At 34.2% G+C, this 16,913-nt stretch overlaps 1 protein-coding gene across 2 annotated transcripts in view; it reads left to right on the top strand.

Annotated features, from left to right (window-relative positions):
* The window catches only part of AFG1L (AFG1 like ATPase), a 185,993-nt gene that overhangs the window by 72,437 nt on the left and 96,643 nt on the right, over positions 1 to 16,913 (top strand). For both annotated transcript variants that reach the window (XM_058566509.1, XM_058566510.1), the window contains exon 6: positions 3,327 to 3,426. In XM_058566509.1, the coding sequence (XP_058422492.1) occupies positions 3,327 to 3,426 (100 nt within the window). The remainder of the gene's footprint in view (positions 1 to 3,326; positions 3,427 to 16,913) is intronic.

Raw genomic sequence — 16,913 nt, 5'->3', positions numbered from 1 at the left:
GATATATGATGTCTTTTATTATGTGTTTAAATATACAGATCTAGAGCTGGGTAGACTTTTAGTAGATGTTTTAATGATAGAACCTAAAAATTATCTTTAAACCTATTAAGCCTAGTACAATACATTGCTGATTTACTAGAAAAGAATTTTTTAGGCATTTTAATCTTGACGACAGTATGTCTACAATCACCACTTCACTTTTAAAATTGAATCCTATTAGTAGTCTTGATTTTTAACTGGTTATTATTAGCATTTAGCTGGTGTTAATTAATATAATATTTATTTTACTAGGGAGATGAATGGGAATTGTTACTGCTTAAAAACAAGAATAAACTCTTTCTTTTTTGTGCTTTTGAATTTAGGGCATTTTTAAGATTATGTTTTGGTAGCATTCAGATTGCATTTGCAGAATGTATTCCTCATTAGCTTGGTCATCTTTACTAAGTGTAGCATTTCAGTTTTTCCTGTGGTATCAGATACAGTATTCTTATTTTGTTTGAGAACTTTGTCTAGATAACGTTTTTATGTGCTTTAGTTGCTGAAATAAAAGGTTTCCCTTGAAGTTTTCTTTAGGGTCTTCATTATGTCCTTCGTCAATATTTATATTTCTTATTAAACCATTTATGATTCTGAAGATATCAGAATACTAAAGGAAACTGATTTAAAGAAATGTTATTTCTTCCTGTCTCTTTTTAGGGACGTTGGATAGATGTTTTACTAATATGATTCAGAACAAAAAAAAAAAGAATTCTGATGAGCAAAATATCATGCAAAATTCTCCTCTATAAGCTATCAATATCATTTAAAAAATAGTTTTGACCGTTTTTATAAAATAAGAAAGCTATTAAAAACTGCTAATAAAAAATAGGTGCTTATTTTTGTGCTAATACTAATTACTGATAATGCATGCTTATGTTTGTCACTCATTACCTGGCACTGTACCAATCAGTGGATGACTGAGACTCAAGCACTTACACATGTAAATTAACCATTAGATTTTTTTTTTTCTTTTTTACTTAAGTGAGTCATAATGGAAAGCAACTCTAGGTCATAAAAAATCTTTTCTCTTTAATGCTAATGAAATGTCTCCACTCTCTGTATTAGCAGACTACCCTTATTGGTAATCTGTAGCCTTCTCTTTTGTTCCTGGTGGTAATGAAATGCTGGATGCTGAAAAAGCCTGCTCTCCAAGAATGTGTGGCCAATTGTCTCCTGTTCACTTGTACTGTAAAATTACTGTTCCCCAGCAAAGCCGAACAAGTGTGGGGACAAGATCAAAAGAGTGTACATTGGCACCCGGCTACACCAAGTGACTCCTGCTTTATTAATGAGGCATAGCTTCTCCAAGTTAATTTACTCTGATAGAGCAAAAACATTCCGTAATACAGAAACAGCAAATTATAATTCAACCACAAGTCTTTATTGTTTGCTTTCTTCAACTTTCAGTTTAAACCTTTGCATTGTGTTATAAGCTAAATGTTCCTTCACTTTTCTGAACCTTAGGGCACAAAAGCTATTTTTAATTTTTTCAAAAACATCAGTGAGATAGTCAAATGACCATTTTTATTCTCTAAGACTGGGTAATTTTTAACTGATATCATTCTTTTTAAAAGTCAGTGTATTGGGGATCCAATTTAAAAGTGCAGTTGCTTCTAAAATTTGCAAGCTTGTTCTGTCCTCTCATCAGAAATGCCACTGGTGTTTAAGCATTTGAAAAAGGCCTTCTGGGAGTGTTTTTCTGGAAGCACAATTTGACAGTGATCCTAAGCTCCAAATTAAATAATATCACTTTCCTAAATAATTAAATCGTACCACTTTTCATTTTAATCATCACTTTGTAAGTTCCTGAAGTCTTTTTAATTTAAGGAATCTTCAGTAGTTTTTTAGTTAACGTTTTAAAGTTACAGCCCGAGACAGCAAAAAAAGATCTGCACATCTCCGTATCTTGCTTTGGTTTTGTTTTGTTCAGATGGGAAGGAAACGATTAAATTTTTGAGTAAGATATCTGCTGTAAAGAGAAAAGTGATTTAGACCTGTGTAACCCAGGTTGTTGGTGTTCGTTGTGTTATAACCATTTAGTTGGTAACTTTTAGGATTTTGATTCAATTTTAAAGAATTCCACTAGTTTTTATGTACTCTAATATGATTTAAAAATAACAATGTAATTATGTATTGTGTGATATATTTTATGAATATAAAACAAGTTTTATTGAGAGTATCTAAAATGTGCTATTAAAGAAAGATTAAAACCTTTTTATATCTGGAGTATCTAAAATCCGTGTTAGTATATTCATAGGCGAAGGTGCAAGATGATGAATATTAGCCGTCACTATACATTTGTTTTTGAAGTCAGCTTCCTTTCCTCCTTAATTTCTGTTTTTCTTTGTGATTTTTAAATGCTTTTTAAAAAGTTATCATTAAGCTTGTTAATTGTGGATTTTTAAAAATAATTTTAGAAGAGATCAGTAGTTATATGTATCTCTGTAACTTAACTTGGATGGAATAGTTTTATCTGCATTATGCCTTTCTGGTTTTGTCAGAAGTTATTTTTTTAAAGCACCGTGTTAACTATTCTTGTTAGTTTTTTTTTTTGTTGGTGGAAGGAATATTTGTGTTTGCGAAGGTTAGCAGAGGCTGGCTGTGCTGGAAGTGACTGCAGTGCCTTTTGATTATTCATGGACAGTAATAGAAGGCACTTAAAAAGAACAATGAAATTGCTTATTTTTGTGATGGGCCATCTGTTGAATTGTTTTGTGCAACAATTGCACAATAGTATCTATGTCCTATCATTCTATTTTCAACAGCAGCTGATTATGTCTCACTGGCTACTTGTCCTTATTTCTAAAGTCCCATGACCATTTAAAGTCACCTTTTCAGGGCCTTTGCCAAAAAAGTATTAGAAATCTCAAACAGACTGTGTATTTTTTTTTTTCTATTTTTTTCTCTCTCTTTTCCCTCTTTTTGGGGGAAGGGGAGCTGTGATGGGAGGAGGAGGAGGGAGTTGGTCATGTTAGTTCTAATTAATTAGACTTCCTAAATGTTTAACACAATTATCTATGCTTTCCACCTGTAGTTCTAGAAAAGAAGTTAACATAGAACCATTTGATAATTCGCATGGAAATGATAGGCTTGCAAAAAAGAAGAATCAAGTTTAAAAGACTACTACATAGTCTTTCATGTCTTTAATTATCTACTCTTTTCTTCATGATGATAATTAGAATTTTTCTCTTGGAATTCACTTCCATTTAAAAAAAAAGATGAGCCATTAGCAAATTTGTTAGAGCAGAAGTGAAATTAAAATAAAACAAATGTGTTGTTGTCCGTAGGTCACTGACATTGCTGATGCCATGATTCTGAAACAGCTTTTTGAAAATCTGTTCAAAAATGGGGTCGTCGTTGTGGCAACATCCAACAGGCCACCGGAAGGTAAAAACAAACATTGTGCCAGTCTCATCCAATTAGGTGGAAACTAACAAGCTTTAAAAAAAATCCATAATTTTGTACTCATTTCATGGTGTTAATAAATCTGATGACTTTGCTTATCATTAGTTTTATAATTGACTTAATCTGAAAAATCAGTTGGTATTGGTATTTGAAAAATGTCTATTCTCAGCAAGCTAAATCCAGGTGATCTCCCGTGTTTGATGCCTTTGCTGTTTTTCTCTGAGTATTAGGTATGTCATATGTACATATCAAAAAATGCAGGCCTTTCTAATTGCTTTTTTAACTTTTTTTTTTGGTTTTGGTGAGGAAGATTGGCCCTGAGCTAACATCCGTCGCCAGTCTTCCTCTTTTTGCTTGAGGAAGATTGTCCCTGAGCTAACATCTGTGCCAATCTTCCTCTATTTTGTACGTGGGATGCTGCCACAGCATGGCTTGATGAGTGGTGTGTAGGTCCGCGCCCAGGATCTGAACCTGCGAACCCCAGGCTGCCGAAGCAGAGCGCATGAGCTTAACCACTACACCACCAGCCCGGCCCCTTCTAATTGCTTTTTACAGGCCATAAAAGAAACTCGATGAAATGAAAGAAAAAAAATCCTAATTAAATTTTACAAAAAGACCTAAAACGTACTTGCATAAGTAGTTTCTAGTACTTCATTTAATTTATCATTTCTAAAAAAGCACTTGTGGCTTATTAGGAAATTATTTGAGAATTAGAATACAAGTCATATTTAGATAAAAACAACAAGTTTAGAATCCTGTGTCTTTCAGCTCATCATGTGGTCAGTTGAAGGGCTAAGGAACCAAAAATAATATTTTATGTGTTCTTAATGTTAACATCTTTCTGCCTTGAATGCTCTTCTGCCAGATATCTGCAAGGCTAGGGCCTTGAAGTCTTTGCTCAAAAGTTACTTTGCTAATGAGCCTAGACTTATCTCACTATTTCAATCTATGTCCCTTCCCGTTTTTCCTAGCGCTGCTCCTCCTTACCTGCTCTATTTTTTTCCTGTAGCGCTTATAGACCCAGCATATAGTTTATTATATTTATGGTTTATTGTCTGTCCTCTTCCAGGATGCAAAAGCTTCATGAGGGCAGCGATTTTTCTCTCCTCTCTTCGTGGATGTATTCTAAGTACCTAAAACAGTGCCTAGCACATAGGTAGATCTCGGTGAATAGTCTTTGAATGTTGAATGAAGGAATGTTTTAAAAGCATCTGTCTGGCTTCAGTGTTGAGAATAGACTGTGGGGATGAGGTTTCAAGGCTGGAGGTAAGGAGACCATTTAGGAGATGATTGCAACAATTCTGATGGGAGATGATGGAGCAGTGAAGGTGATGAGAGTGGTCAGATTCTGGATATGTTTTGTAGGCAGAGCCAAAAGGATTTACTGATGAAATGAATATAGTATACAAAAAAGAAGAGAGGGATGAAGAATGACTCAAAGGTTTTGGCCTTAGCAATTGGAAGGATGAAGCTGCTGTTCACTGGGATGAGGAAGAAGACAACAGGAGAAGCAGATTTGTGTAGGGAGGTGGAAGTAGGGGTTTCTCTGATGATGTGGCTGATGCATATAAGAGTTTGGGTTTCAATGGTAGGATTTGAATTGGAGATATAAATTTAGAAGTCGTTAGTCCTAAAGGAAGCTGGAAAGAGCAGCCAGTGAGGTGGTAGGAGAAGAACCAAGAGAGTGTCAAGTGAGGAAAAGGAAAGTGATGCAAAAAGGATGGATGATCGCCTTTTGTTAAATGCTGCTAGGAGGTGAAAATGAGGTTGAGAATTGACCATTGGAGCATGGAGTTCACTAGTGAACCTGAAAAGAGCAATGTAATGGTGTGAGTTTTTTTTTTAAATAAGACATGTCACATTGATGATTTATAATGAATTTGTAATCTGATACACCCAGATCTTACTATGTGAACTGCTATTAAACTAGGTCTCTCTCATTCTGCATTTGTGTAGTTGATTTCTTTTTCTTCCTATTACATTTCAGCTTATTAGTTTGTCTACATTGTTCCATTTTATTGATTTATGTTAATATCTTTTATATTAATATCTAACATAAATTATTTTTAGCTATCCCTACTAACAATGACATTTATAAACTTGGCAATCATGCTTCTGTATCTTCAGCCATTCATCAATTAAAATGTGAAAATAGGATAGGACCAAGTTTAGACCCCTGTAGCATACTGCTGGAGGCCTTATTTTAGGGAGACATTAATTAATTAATCAATACTCTTTGGATCCAGTTATTCAAACAACTATAGTTGTACCTAATCTATTACACTACAAGAGAATTAAGAATGATTTTGTCAGAGCGCTTATTAAAACTACGTTATGTATACACCATTCTTGTGATTTACTAGTGTAGCAACTCTATGAACCAAGGCAGTGAACTTTTTAATATTAGATCATCTATTTAGGTGGAAATGAGGCTTGACTCTACTCTAGCTAACCTGTTGCCTTAACAGTGTCATCAGTATTACAAGTAGATATTCAGTGACAAGCTATGTTCATAAATAGCAAGGTGCTAGAACAGGCTTGGAACCCTCGCAGCAAAGACTATTGAAAGGAAAATTGCAGTTGACTGCTCAGGCTCCTGCAGTGTGGTAAATTGAGGAAGGATAACCACAAGGAGAGATTGAAGAACATTCTGGAGCTCAGAGCTTTGTAGGAGTGAACAAAGATACAGGCCCACTAAGGTAGCATGCAGAAATCTGAGGTGGAGCCACCCTTCTGGAGAAGACTGAAAGTTCAAGTTGCAAAATTGCATAAATTGAGCATTAGCCACAAACTTAAAGAAAGCCTTTTCTAAATATGAATCATAGAGGAGATGCTTGTCATAGCAAACAATCATCGTAAATAGCTTAATATTTTAATATAAAGAAGATTATATATATATATAATTTCATGGGTTGAAGAAACAAGACTCAGAGATTAGGTATAGATATCAGGAAAAGGCAAAACTGTAGGACAAAGAATGGGTCAGTGGTTGCAGGGGCTAAGGTGGGGAAATGTTTGACTACAAAGGTGCAGCACAAGAGAATTTTTAGGGTGATAGAACTGTTTTGTATCCTGACTGTGGAGGTGGTTACATGTGTTAAAACTCATAGAACTGTACACCAAAAAAAGGTGAATTTTACTGTATGTAAATTAAAAACAAATCACGTGGATAGTGAGTGGCAGAATAAGGGCTAGAACCTAGGTTTTGTGACTCTTTTAACACATTGTCCTCTGTCTTTTCTCCTTGTTGGTCATCACTGATCTTTGTCTACCCTGTCCCAGATAAAGTGTGTCCTCTTTTCCAATCATCAGAATGCATTTAACTTTTTCTTTAGGCCACAGTTTTTCATCTAGAGCCCCCAGATAGGTTACTGTTATTTTTTTTCATAGCATCTACTTATTCTCCGAGTGTCACAAGAGGTGGAGGAAGAACCTTCCGGGCAGAGGGTTGAGGCAAAGCTTGATGGCTGGAAAGAGAAGGCCCATTTGAGGAACTGAACAGTAGCCAGTGTGGCTGGAGTACAGCGAAGGAGGGGAAGTAGGATCAGGGAGGTACAAGATGAGTCTGGAGAAGTGAGAGCTAGACCTTGTAAAGCAATACTAAGGATTTTGGATTTTATTCTAAAAGAAATGGGAAGCCGCTGAAGTGCTTTAAGCAGAGACTGACAAGATAAGAGTTGGAAATATCACTCTGGTTATAGTGTAGAGGATGGGTTACGGGGTGGGGTGCAGTGCTATGGTGGATTCAGGGGGACATAGTAGGCGGCTCTTGCAGTACACTAGAGGCAAGAAGTGCTGATAGCTTCGTATAAGGCACTGATTCTCAACAGGAGGGCTGTTTTGCCCACCAGGAGATATTTGGCAATGTTGGAGACATTTTTAATTGTCCCCACGAGCTGGGACGGGGGGTGGGTGGGTACTACTACTGGCATCTAGTAGGTAGAGGCCAGGAATTCTGGCAAAACATCCTATAATATACAGGGCTACCCCCCACGACAAAGAATTATGTAGCCAAAAATGTCACTAGTGCCATGGCTGAGAAACCCTAGTATAGGGTGATGCCAATGGATATCGAGAGGATAGAGTTGGAAGATATTTAAGAGGTAAAATGGATAGTATCTGGTTTTAGGTTGGATACTGAGGAACAGGGAAAGGACAATTTCTAAATTTCTGGCTTGTACAACTGGGTGGGTGGTGGTGCCTGTCATTCAATAAAGACAAAAATCTGGAGATTAGAGGTCCAGAAGATATTGCCCAGTGGAGAACACATATATTTTTTTTCCTTCATTAATCCTTTAGCCTCTCTGTTTAAATGTCTTCCACTTCCTTTATTTCATTCCATTCATTTCTAGTTATGATGCATCAATTTCATGGGCAAGAATGAGGATTATTGCTATTGGTAGAGGTTATAATCATATCCTCATCTTTTATCAGCCAACAACTTAATTGTCAGTTTATAGACAAAGAAGTTATTAATTTTAATAGAAAATGATCAGAAATATTAATAATAATTAATTTTAATAGAAAATAATTGATAGTAAAGTAAAAGCAATACCAGAATTTAGGAACCTAGGAGAGACAATAGCTGTGGAAGGAAGTGGTCTGGGAAAGTCCTGCAGAAGAGAAGAAAGGGAAGAAATACTTGAGGGGAGTGAAGGGAATAAGGTATTAAAGGGTGCCTGTTTCTGTGTCACTGTTTTTCCTAGTCCTAAATTCTAATTCCTACCTTGCTTGGGTCCAAGGCCTCATCCTCTGTACACCATGTCATTGTTAAAACCCCAAACCAGTGTCAGTTCGTGATTACAACTTGAGCTTTTAGCTTCCTGTTTGTTTGCTGGTCTGTAGTGATTTTCCTACTTTCTTGCAAGCTCAAAGTATGTTTAGTATATTTTAAACAACATTTCTAGCACAGCATTTGTAGTGCTATAATTTTATATTTTCTAGGATAATCTGGTTAAGGCTCTTTAAGCTGAAGTAGAGAGGATCTTGGGTCAGATCCAGAGGCATGGGAAATTGCTGGAAAATTTTCCGATAAAATATATCTAGAGATAGTTTGTATTCAATTTCTTATTTTTATAAAACCTCAAGTAAATGATTTATTTAGCAATTTTGTCATTTAGGTAAATATTTTATATGGTCTATATACAAATAGATTTTTACTTTTGAGAGATTACATTGTCAGGTTATTAGAAGAGCTAGAAACAAAAATCCACAATTATAATTTCATATATATGTTACTCACTTTTTATGTTCTGAAATAAAATTTTGTTAATTCTGTGATAGTCTGGTAAGGAAAAATAATATTATAAGATTTAAGTGCATGGAGACCCTAACAACAAATTAATAATAGACTAGTAGATTAAATTAATTAAAAATTTGAAATTAATAAGCTTAAGAACTTAGCAAAAAAAAAAGAATAAATTTTTATGGGGAAATAGAATATGTAAGTCGAAATGACTGTAGCTTCTTTGGCAGTGAAACACAAAGTGCTAAAATGAAAAAAGTCCCCTTATTAACTGAAGCTAGAAGAACTGTGAGGACAGTGTATTCTGGACTTTCTAGTTTTTAATTACTGTTTATTATAATGAAAATGCTACAGATAGCATTAGAATGTCCAAGAATAATCCTGTATTACTTAGATTGTCCAGCGACAACATTGTGTATCCTTCCTCAAACTGACATATCCATAGTAAATAAAAGGTTGGATTATCACTAGAAAGTTGGCTAACAGTTACGTGTGCACACACATGCAATTTATCATATTAATACTTTTGGGGAGAAAAAATCCAGTGGTATTCACTATCAAAACTGAAAGAGTATTTAGAAAAATTTAACATCTTTCTTGATAGAATCACTCCATAAAATATAAATAAGTGGATAATGTCTTAATATGATACCAAATATATCCTTGTTCAAGGTTATGTTAAGACAAAATAGCCTAATATGGGAACAATAAGTAGGAAAGAGAAGTAAGTATTAGAAAATTTCTATTTTGTATTCTTTAAAAATCAGGAAAACATAGACTCTGTGATATAGATGATCTAAGCTGAGAGAAGACAACAGATTGATCTGAAATCCTTTTTACTAAGAAATCAGTTGAAATAAAAGAAAGCTAAATGAAATAAGAAAAGAGATTAATTAATTAAATTAAATCAATTAAAATCAGCATTAGAAGCACTAAAGTATAGAAATGAAACTACAGAAAATGAAATCAGTGGTGTAGGAAAACAAGAAGCTCTGCCAGAGTGTAGGAACAGAATAAAGAGAATAAAATGATGAAAAAAGTAAATAAGTCCCCTGGAGGAAAGAAGATTTAATGTAAACTAACTAAAAGGAAATGTTTGAAATAAAATTGATTATAACAATGAATTGAGTGTAAATGAATACTTGAGTTACTGCTTGCCTATATAGATTTGTAAATTTCGTTTGCCTTGGAGGGAGAGTTTACAGCTCCTGAGTGACAGTGTCATTATTTGTGGCCCTGATAACTAGGGAAATACACAGTCAAGTATTTTAGCATTTAAGATATGCCTTCTACTTTTCAAATTAGTAGAAAAGACAAAAGATCAAAGAAAAAATATTTCTTAAGCAAAAACTGGAAAACAGAAGAAACAGCAAAAAGTATGAACAAAAAGCGTGAAACAAGATCAGGCATGTCAGTGACAAGAAATATAAATCGGTTATGTTCCTCTATTAAAAACTAAAACTTCTGGTATGGCTAATTTCCTAGCCAAATGACCTTCTTACAGACAGCAATAATAAATTCTGAACAAAATACATAACACACCTATTTGAAGGTCCTAGAAAATGAAAAAAGGCATGCAGATTCTAGAGGGGAGGCAAAACTTGGAAGAAGGTCCAAAATGGATAGAATTTTCTGTCTTTTTTTTTTTTTTTTTTTTTTAGTGGCTATTTTACTTTAGGGCAAGTAAAGTCAGTATTACATTGGGTGTCTGAAATTCTGATAGAAAACTCACTGTTTTCTGGCCTGAAGAATAAGATAGCAGAGTTTGGGGCAAGCACTACGGCTGGAAAATGAGAAGTGAATCCTAGAGGGAACTAGATTGATGTAGCCCCAAGTTCTGTATATAAATCCTGCCCAAACTCTGACTGATCTCTAAACCATACATTTTGAAGGATGAACTACAGGCTTCTTAACTAATGATAGGCTACTGAACTGAGATTTGAGTTTGTAGTTTGAGTCTAAGCAAGGTTATTTCTTGCTAAAACAAAAATACCAACACTTTTCAGAAAATGAAATAGAATCTCAAATTGTCCCAAATTGTACAGGATACAATCCCAAAGTAAAGAATGGGGAAAATATGGCATTCCCAAGAGAAAAAACAATCAACAGAGACCAACACCAGTATGACTCAGATATTGGAATTAGCAGACAAGGACTTTAAAACAACAATTGTAACTATAATTGTTGGGGAAATGAGTTAAAGAAACTATGTTCATAATGAATGGACAGATAGGAAATGTCAGCAGAGAAATAAATACTATAAAAAAATACCAAATCTAAATCCTAGAATTAAAAAAAAGAAAATATTTTAAATAAAAATTCACTTGATGAGCCTAATAGCAGAAGGGAGATAACAGAGCAAAGAGCCAGAGAACTTGGAATTATCCAGTGTGAAGAATAGAGAGAAAATGATAAAAGAAAAGAAACAGAGCCTTAAAAATTTGTAGAATCATAACAAGTTTTCTAACATATTTCTAATTGGACTCCGAGAAGGCAAGGAGAGACAATGGGGTAGAAAAACTTTTGAAGAAATGATGACTGAAAAAATTTTAATCTGAGGCAAGACATAAATTTACAGACTGAAAAAATTTTAATCTGAGGGAAGACGTAAATTTACAGACTCAAGAAGCTCAGTGAAATTAAAGCAGAATAAATACAAAAAAACACTGCTTAGGCACATTGTGGTCAAACTGCTAAAAACCTAAAGTAAAGAGAAGTTCTAGAAAGCAGCCAGAGAAGAATGGCGTATTAAATACAGGGAAACAATGATTAGCTTCTCATGACTTCCATTAGAAACTATGGAGGCCAAAGACAAGGGAACAACATCTTTAAAATGCTGGGGAGAAATTATCAACCTAGAATTTTATATCCAACAAAAATTTCCTTCAAGAATAAAGACAAAATAAAGACATTCTAAATCAAAGAAAATTAAAAGAATTCATCTTCACTGGACCAGCACTACAAGATGTTCTAAAAGAAGTTCTTCAGTTAGAAAGGAAAGGATAACAGATGGACACTTGGATCCTTAGGAAGAAATGAAGAGCATTAGAAGTGGTAAATATTGGGATAAATATAAGTAACTAGTTTTTCTTCTTAGTTTCTTAAAAATAGAAATGTTTGTTTTATGGGAAATTATAACAGTGTCTTGGGTTTATACTGTATATAAATATGATGATATGACATCTATAGCATAAAAGGGAGAGTTTAGATGGACTTATATGGGTCCAAGGTTTCTACATTTTTTGTGAGGTGGTATGTTATTAATTCTAAGTAGAGTGTAAAAAGTTAAGGGTATACATTGTAACCCCTAGAACAACAACTAAACTAAAAGGCCAATAGACAAATTAAAAAGGAATTTAAAAATATATTCATATAATCCAAAAAAGTCAGGAAAAAAGGAGCAGAGGAAGAAAAAAACAGAGGAGACAAAAAGAAACCAAATAATAAAATCATAGACCTAAATATTAAATGTTAAATGAATTAAACATCGAAATAGAAGGTAGAGATTATAAGAATGGATTAAAAAAATATCGAGATATAATTTAAATATAAAGATAGATTGAAAGTAAGTGGATGCAAAAAAGGTATATCATACAAATAGTAACAATATGAAGGCTGATATGGGTTTCTTAATGTTAGATTAAATTGACTGAGGCAGGCTCTGCTAGTCCCTGTGGTCCCACCAGAGGATGCTTGTGCTGGGCTCTGCCTCTCCTTTCTCAGTTCATGGCAGTAGTGGGCCATGACTCTTGGACCATGGTGCTAGAGTTTGTCTGCCAGGGATTACAGTTGTAGGTAAATCAAGTATTGTATGGTGGTTTGTGGAATTTAGTTTTGAGCCTAAGATCATTTCAACAACAGAGCATCTTTTCTCTGGTACCAGAGTAAGCTACATAAATTCCTAATCTGGGATACAGCTGTGCAAGAATGATTTTGTGCCTTACCATGAATGAACTGCGATAGTTAGCTTCAGCTATAATCGTTTATGATACCAAAAAGAAGAAATATTGCAACATTAAGGAGTCAGTTAAAAGATATTTGTCAGCAAGGCCCATCTAGTTTTGTAGCTGACATTGCAGGAAATAAGTGTGATGATATCACAAAAGAGAAGTCATGGAGAGAGATGCTAAGACTGCACCGACTCATCTATGCAATTTTTGTGGAGATCAGTGCAAAAACAGCAGTGAACTTAAATAAACTCTAAAGAAGTTAGTCAAAGAATTCCATTCACTCGCACCAACACTCCGTTTGGTGGTAAGGGCTTCAGACTCCAAAGACAACCTTTAGAGTCAAAATGAAAGCTGTTGTTGGCTGGGCCTCAGCCTCACACATGATAATGAAGTGGTTCTAAGGGTTAACAGGAGAGCTGGAGTCTCTGCCACTAGTTGTTGCCTGGCTGGTTTGGGGTCCTCTTTATGCGCAAAAGATTCCCAGAAATACACAAGTTTGTTCTCTTATTGAAGACTCTAGTCATGATATTTAAGTCCATTGACTTCTGTTGTATAAAGAAGCTCTGCTGTGAAAAACTACTTCATTGGTATTTAACTTTACTGAAAATAAATGTGTAAGTGTATGGATGGTAGTATTTTTGTGATCAAGTTTTTATGTAACATTTTGTAAAATTTCTTTCTCATGGTTCTTAAAAAAAAAAAGACCCTGTGGAGCCTATAATCTCCTTGGATTCCCATTATCATTGTTATAGAGGATTGAACCATTTAAAATGTCGTAGGATATCTAAAGTAGAGGGCTGGTGATTATTATTTGATTAAAAAATGGGTTCAATTCTGTAGGACTATTTGTAGGATTGATGGAAAAGATTTTATCTTCCTGCCATCTCTTAGGCAGTTTTCATTGAAAACATTAGGCAAGGATACATGTGGTAAACTAACATCAACAACAATAGATGTGTAGATCACCCTGACTTTTCTTTCTGGTTTATTAATTTGTGTGTCAGCAAACACATTATTGCTGCATTTAAAAATAAGCCCTTATGATCAAGATAGTGGTGGTGCAGAACATCTCTGGAGTAAATTGAATTTTATTTGTTGTTCTAAACTGACTGGCAGTGATTAAAAAGGAAGGAAAGAAGAAGGGAAGGAAGGAAAGAACCAAGAAAGAAAGAAAGAGAAAAGAAAGTAATGTAAATGTTAATTTTCTGTTTAACCCAAATATTTTGTGAAGAAGAGATAGTTAAGCATTGTCTAGCATATGTAAAGTCTATGTGAGAGCTGTACTTAAGGTTTTATAAATTATATAAATACATTAATAAATTCTAAGTTTCATCTGAAACTCCAAAAATATAGATGTCAAAACAAATATTACTAGAGATAAAGAAGGACATTTCATAATGATAAAAAAGTCTATTTATTAGAAAACCAGAACAATCATAAATGTGTATGCACCTAATAACAGATCTTCAGATTATACAAAGCAAAAATAGATTCAATATTAGAATTAGACAATTGAACAATCATAGTTGGAAATTTGAATATCCCTCTTGAAGCAGTTGAATGAACAAAAATTTGTAAAGATATAGGCAATCATCTGTCTTGACCTAAGTAATATTTATTGAACATCAAACACAACAACTGCAGAATACAGTCTTTTCAAGCACACATGGTATGTTCACTAAGATTGAACATTTGTTGAGCCATAAATGAAATCTTAGTAAAAATTTACAAAGTTTGAAATCATACAGAATATGTGTTCTGGCCACAATGGAATTCAATGAAATGTCAATAACAGTAAGATATCCAGGAAACCCTAAAATATTTGCAAATTAAACAATACATTTAAATAACACATGGATTAAATAAGAAATCAAAAGAAAAATTAGAAAATATTTTGAAGCAACCTACTGAATGGGAGAAAATATTTCCAAATCATATATCTGACACGGGGTTAATAATATAATCATTTCAATATATGCAGGAAAAACATCTGACAAGATCCAACACCCATTCATTGTAAAATGCTAGGGTTAGCATTTTATTTTTAAAAAACCCAGCTAAATAGGAATAGAAAAAAACTTCTATAATCTGATAAAGAGTGTCTACCAAAAACTAGTAAAAATATTTAATGGTGAAATATTGAATACTCTCCCTTTCTGATTGAGACCAAGGAAGGCAATGATACTTACTCTTCCCATTTCTAATCCACATAATATTGGAGATCCTAGTCATTGAAATAAGGCAAGAAAAAGAAACAAAACACATAAGGAATGGAAAGGAAGAACTAAAACTGTCTATTTGTATAGAAAACACTTTTGACATAAAAATGTCTTTAAAATCTCCAGATAAGCACATAGAGCCAATATGTGAATTTAGCAAAGCCACAGGTTATAAGGTTAATATGCAAAAATCAATGATATTTTTATACACTTGTAGCAAATAACTGGAAAATGAAATAAACAATTTTTTATAATAGCATCAAAAGCATAAAATAATTAGAAATAAATTTAGCAGAAAACCTACAATACCTCTACACTGAAAACTATAAAACATTGCTGGGAGAGATTAAAGAAGACCTAAATAAATGGAGCGATATACTATTTTCTTGGATTAGAACATTCAATATTTTTAAAATGTCACTTCTTCCCGAATTGGCCAATAGATTCAGTGCAATCACAGTCATAATCCCAGCATACTTTTTTTGGGGTAGAAATTGATAAGTTGATTCTAAATTTTATGTGGAAATGCAAAGTACCTTGAATAAGCAAAACAATCTTAAAACAGAACAACAAAGTTGAAGAACAATAGCTGATTTCAAGACTTCCTATGAAGCTACAATAATCAAGACGTGGCATAAGGATAGAAAAATTAATCAATGGAGATTAGTGATTGGAATGGAGAGCCCAGAAATAGATACTTACTTATATGATCATTTGACTTTTTGATTGAAGCAGCAGGGCAAGCTATTATAGGGGAAAGAAATGATGCTGGAATAACTGGACACTGATATGGAAAAAACGAACTTGGACCTCTACCTCACATGGTACACAAAAATTAATTTGAGATGGATCATAGACCTAAGCAAAAAAGCTAAAACTATAAAGCTTTTAGAGGAAAACATGGAAGTATATCTTCATGACTTGGGGGTCTTAGACAAGTCACAGAGAGCAATAACATAAAAAAAAAAAAAAGATAAATTAGACTTCGAAAAATTAAAAATTTCTGCCCCTCCAAAAGCACCTTAGGAAAATGGATAGGCAAGCCACAGACTGGGAGAAAATATTTGTATATTATGTATTTGACAAAAAAATGGTATCCTGAATATATAAAGAAATCCTAGAAGTCGATAATAGAAAGACAAACAACGCAATAAAAATTGGGCCCAATTTTTGAACAGGCATTTCTTTTGACTAGTAGGCACATGCGGAAATGTCCAGTTTCAGTAGTCATCAGGTAAATGCAGATTAAAAGCACAATGAAACATCATACTACACACTCACCACAATGACTGAAATTAAAACGACTTGCAAAACCAAATACCGATGAGGATGTGGAGCAGTTAGAACTCTCATACACTGTTGATGAGAATGTAAAATGTGAGACACACTTTGGAAAAAAGGACTGGCATTTTCTTATAATGTTAAATATACTGCTACCCTATGACCCAATAATTACACTCCTAGCTATTTACCCGTAGAAATGGAAAAAAAAGTTCACAGAAAGACTTGTACAAGAATGGTTACAGCAGCTTCATTTATAATAGCCAATAACCGGAACGAACTTGGGTCTTCATCAACTGGAGGATGGATAAACCAACTGTGGCATATTCATAAAATTGAATGCTACTCAGCAGTAAAAAGGAATGAGCATATAACAACATGGATGAATTTCAGAAACATTAGGCTGAGTTAAAGACGCCGTATCTAGGGCCGGCCCCATGGCTTAGCGGTTAAGTGCACGCGCTCCCCAGCAGCCCGGGTTCGGATCCCCGGCGCGCACCGCTTCTCCGGCCATGCTGGGGCCGCGTCCCACATACAGCAACTGGAAGGATGTGCAGCTATGACATACAACTATCTACTGGGGCTTTGGGGGGAAAAAATAAATAAATAAAATCTTAAAAAAAAAAAAAAAAAAGAAGCCGTATCTAAAAGAATAGTTACTCTATGATTCCATTTTTATGAGGTTTTAGAAAAGGTTTTATGGTTTGCTTTACAGATTATAGTTTATATCTTTAACTTATCACAGTCTACCTTCAAGTGATATTATATCACTTC

Source organism: Diceros bicornis, chromosome 23 (genome assembly GCF_020826845.1).
Source record: "Diceros bicornis minor isolate mBicDic1 chromosome 23, mDicBic1.mat.cur, whole genome shotgun sequence".
Classification (NCBI taxonomy): domain Eukaryota; kingdom Metazoa; phylum Chordata; class Mammalia; order Perissodactyla; family Rhinocerotidae; genus Diceros; species Diceros bicornis.
Note: the sequence above shows the minus strand (reverse complement) of the source record. Positions and strands in the feature narration are given on the sequence as shown.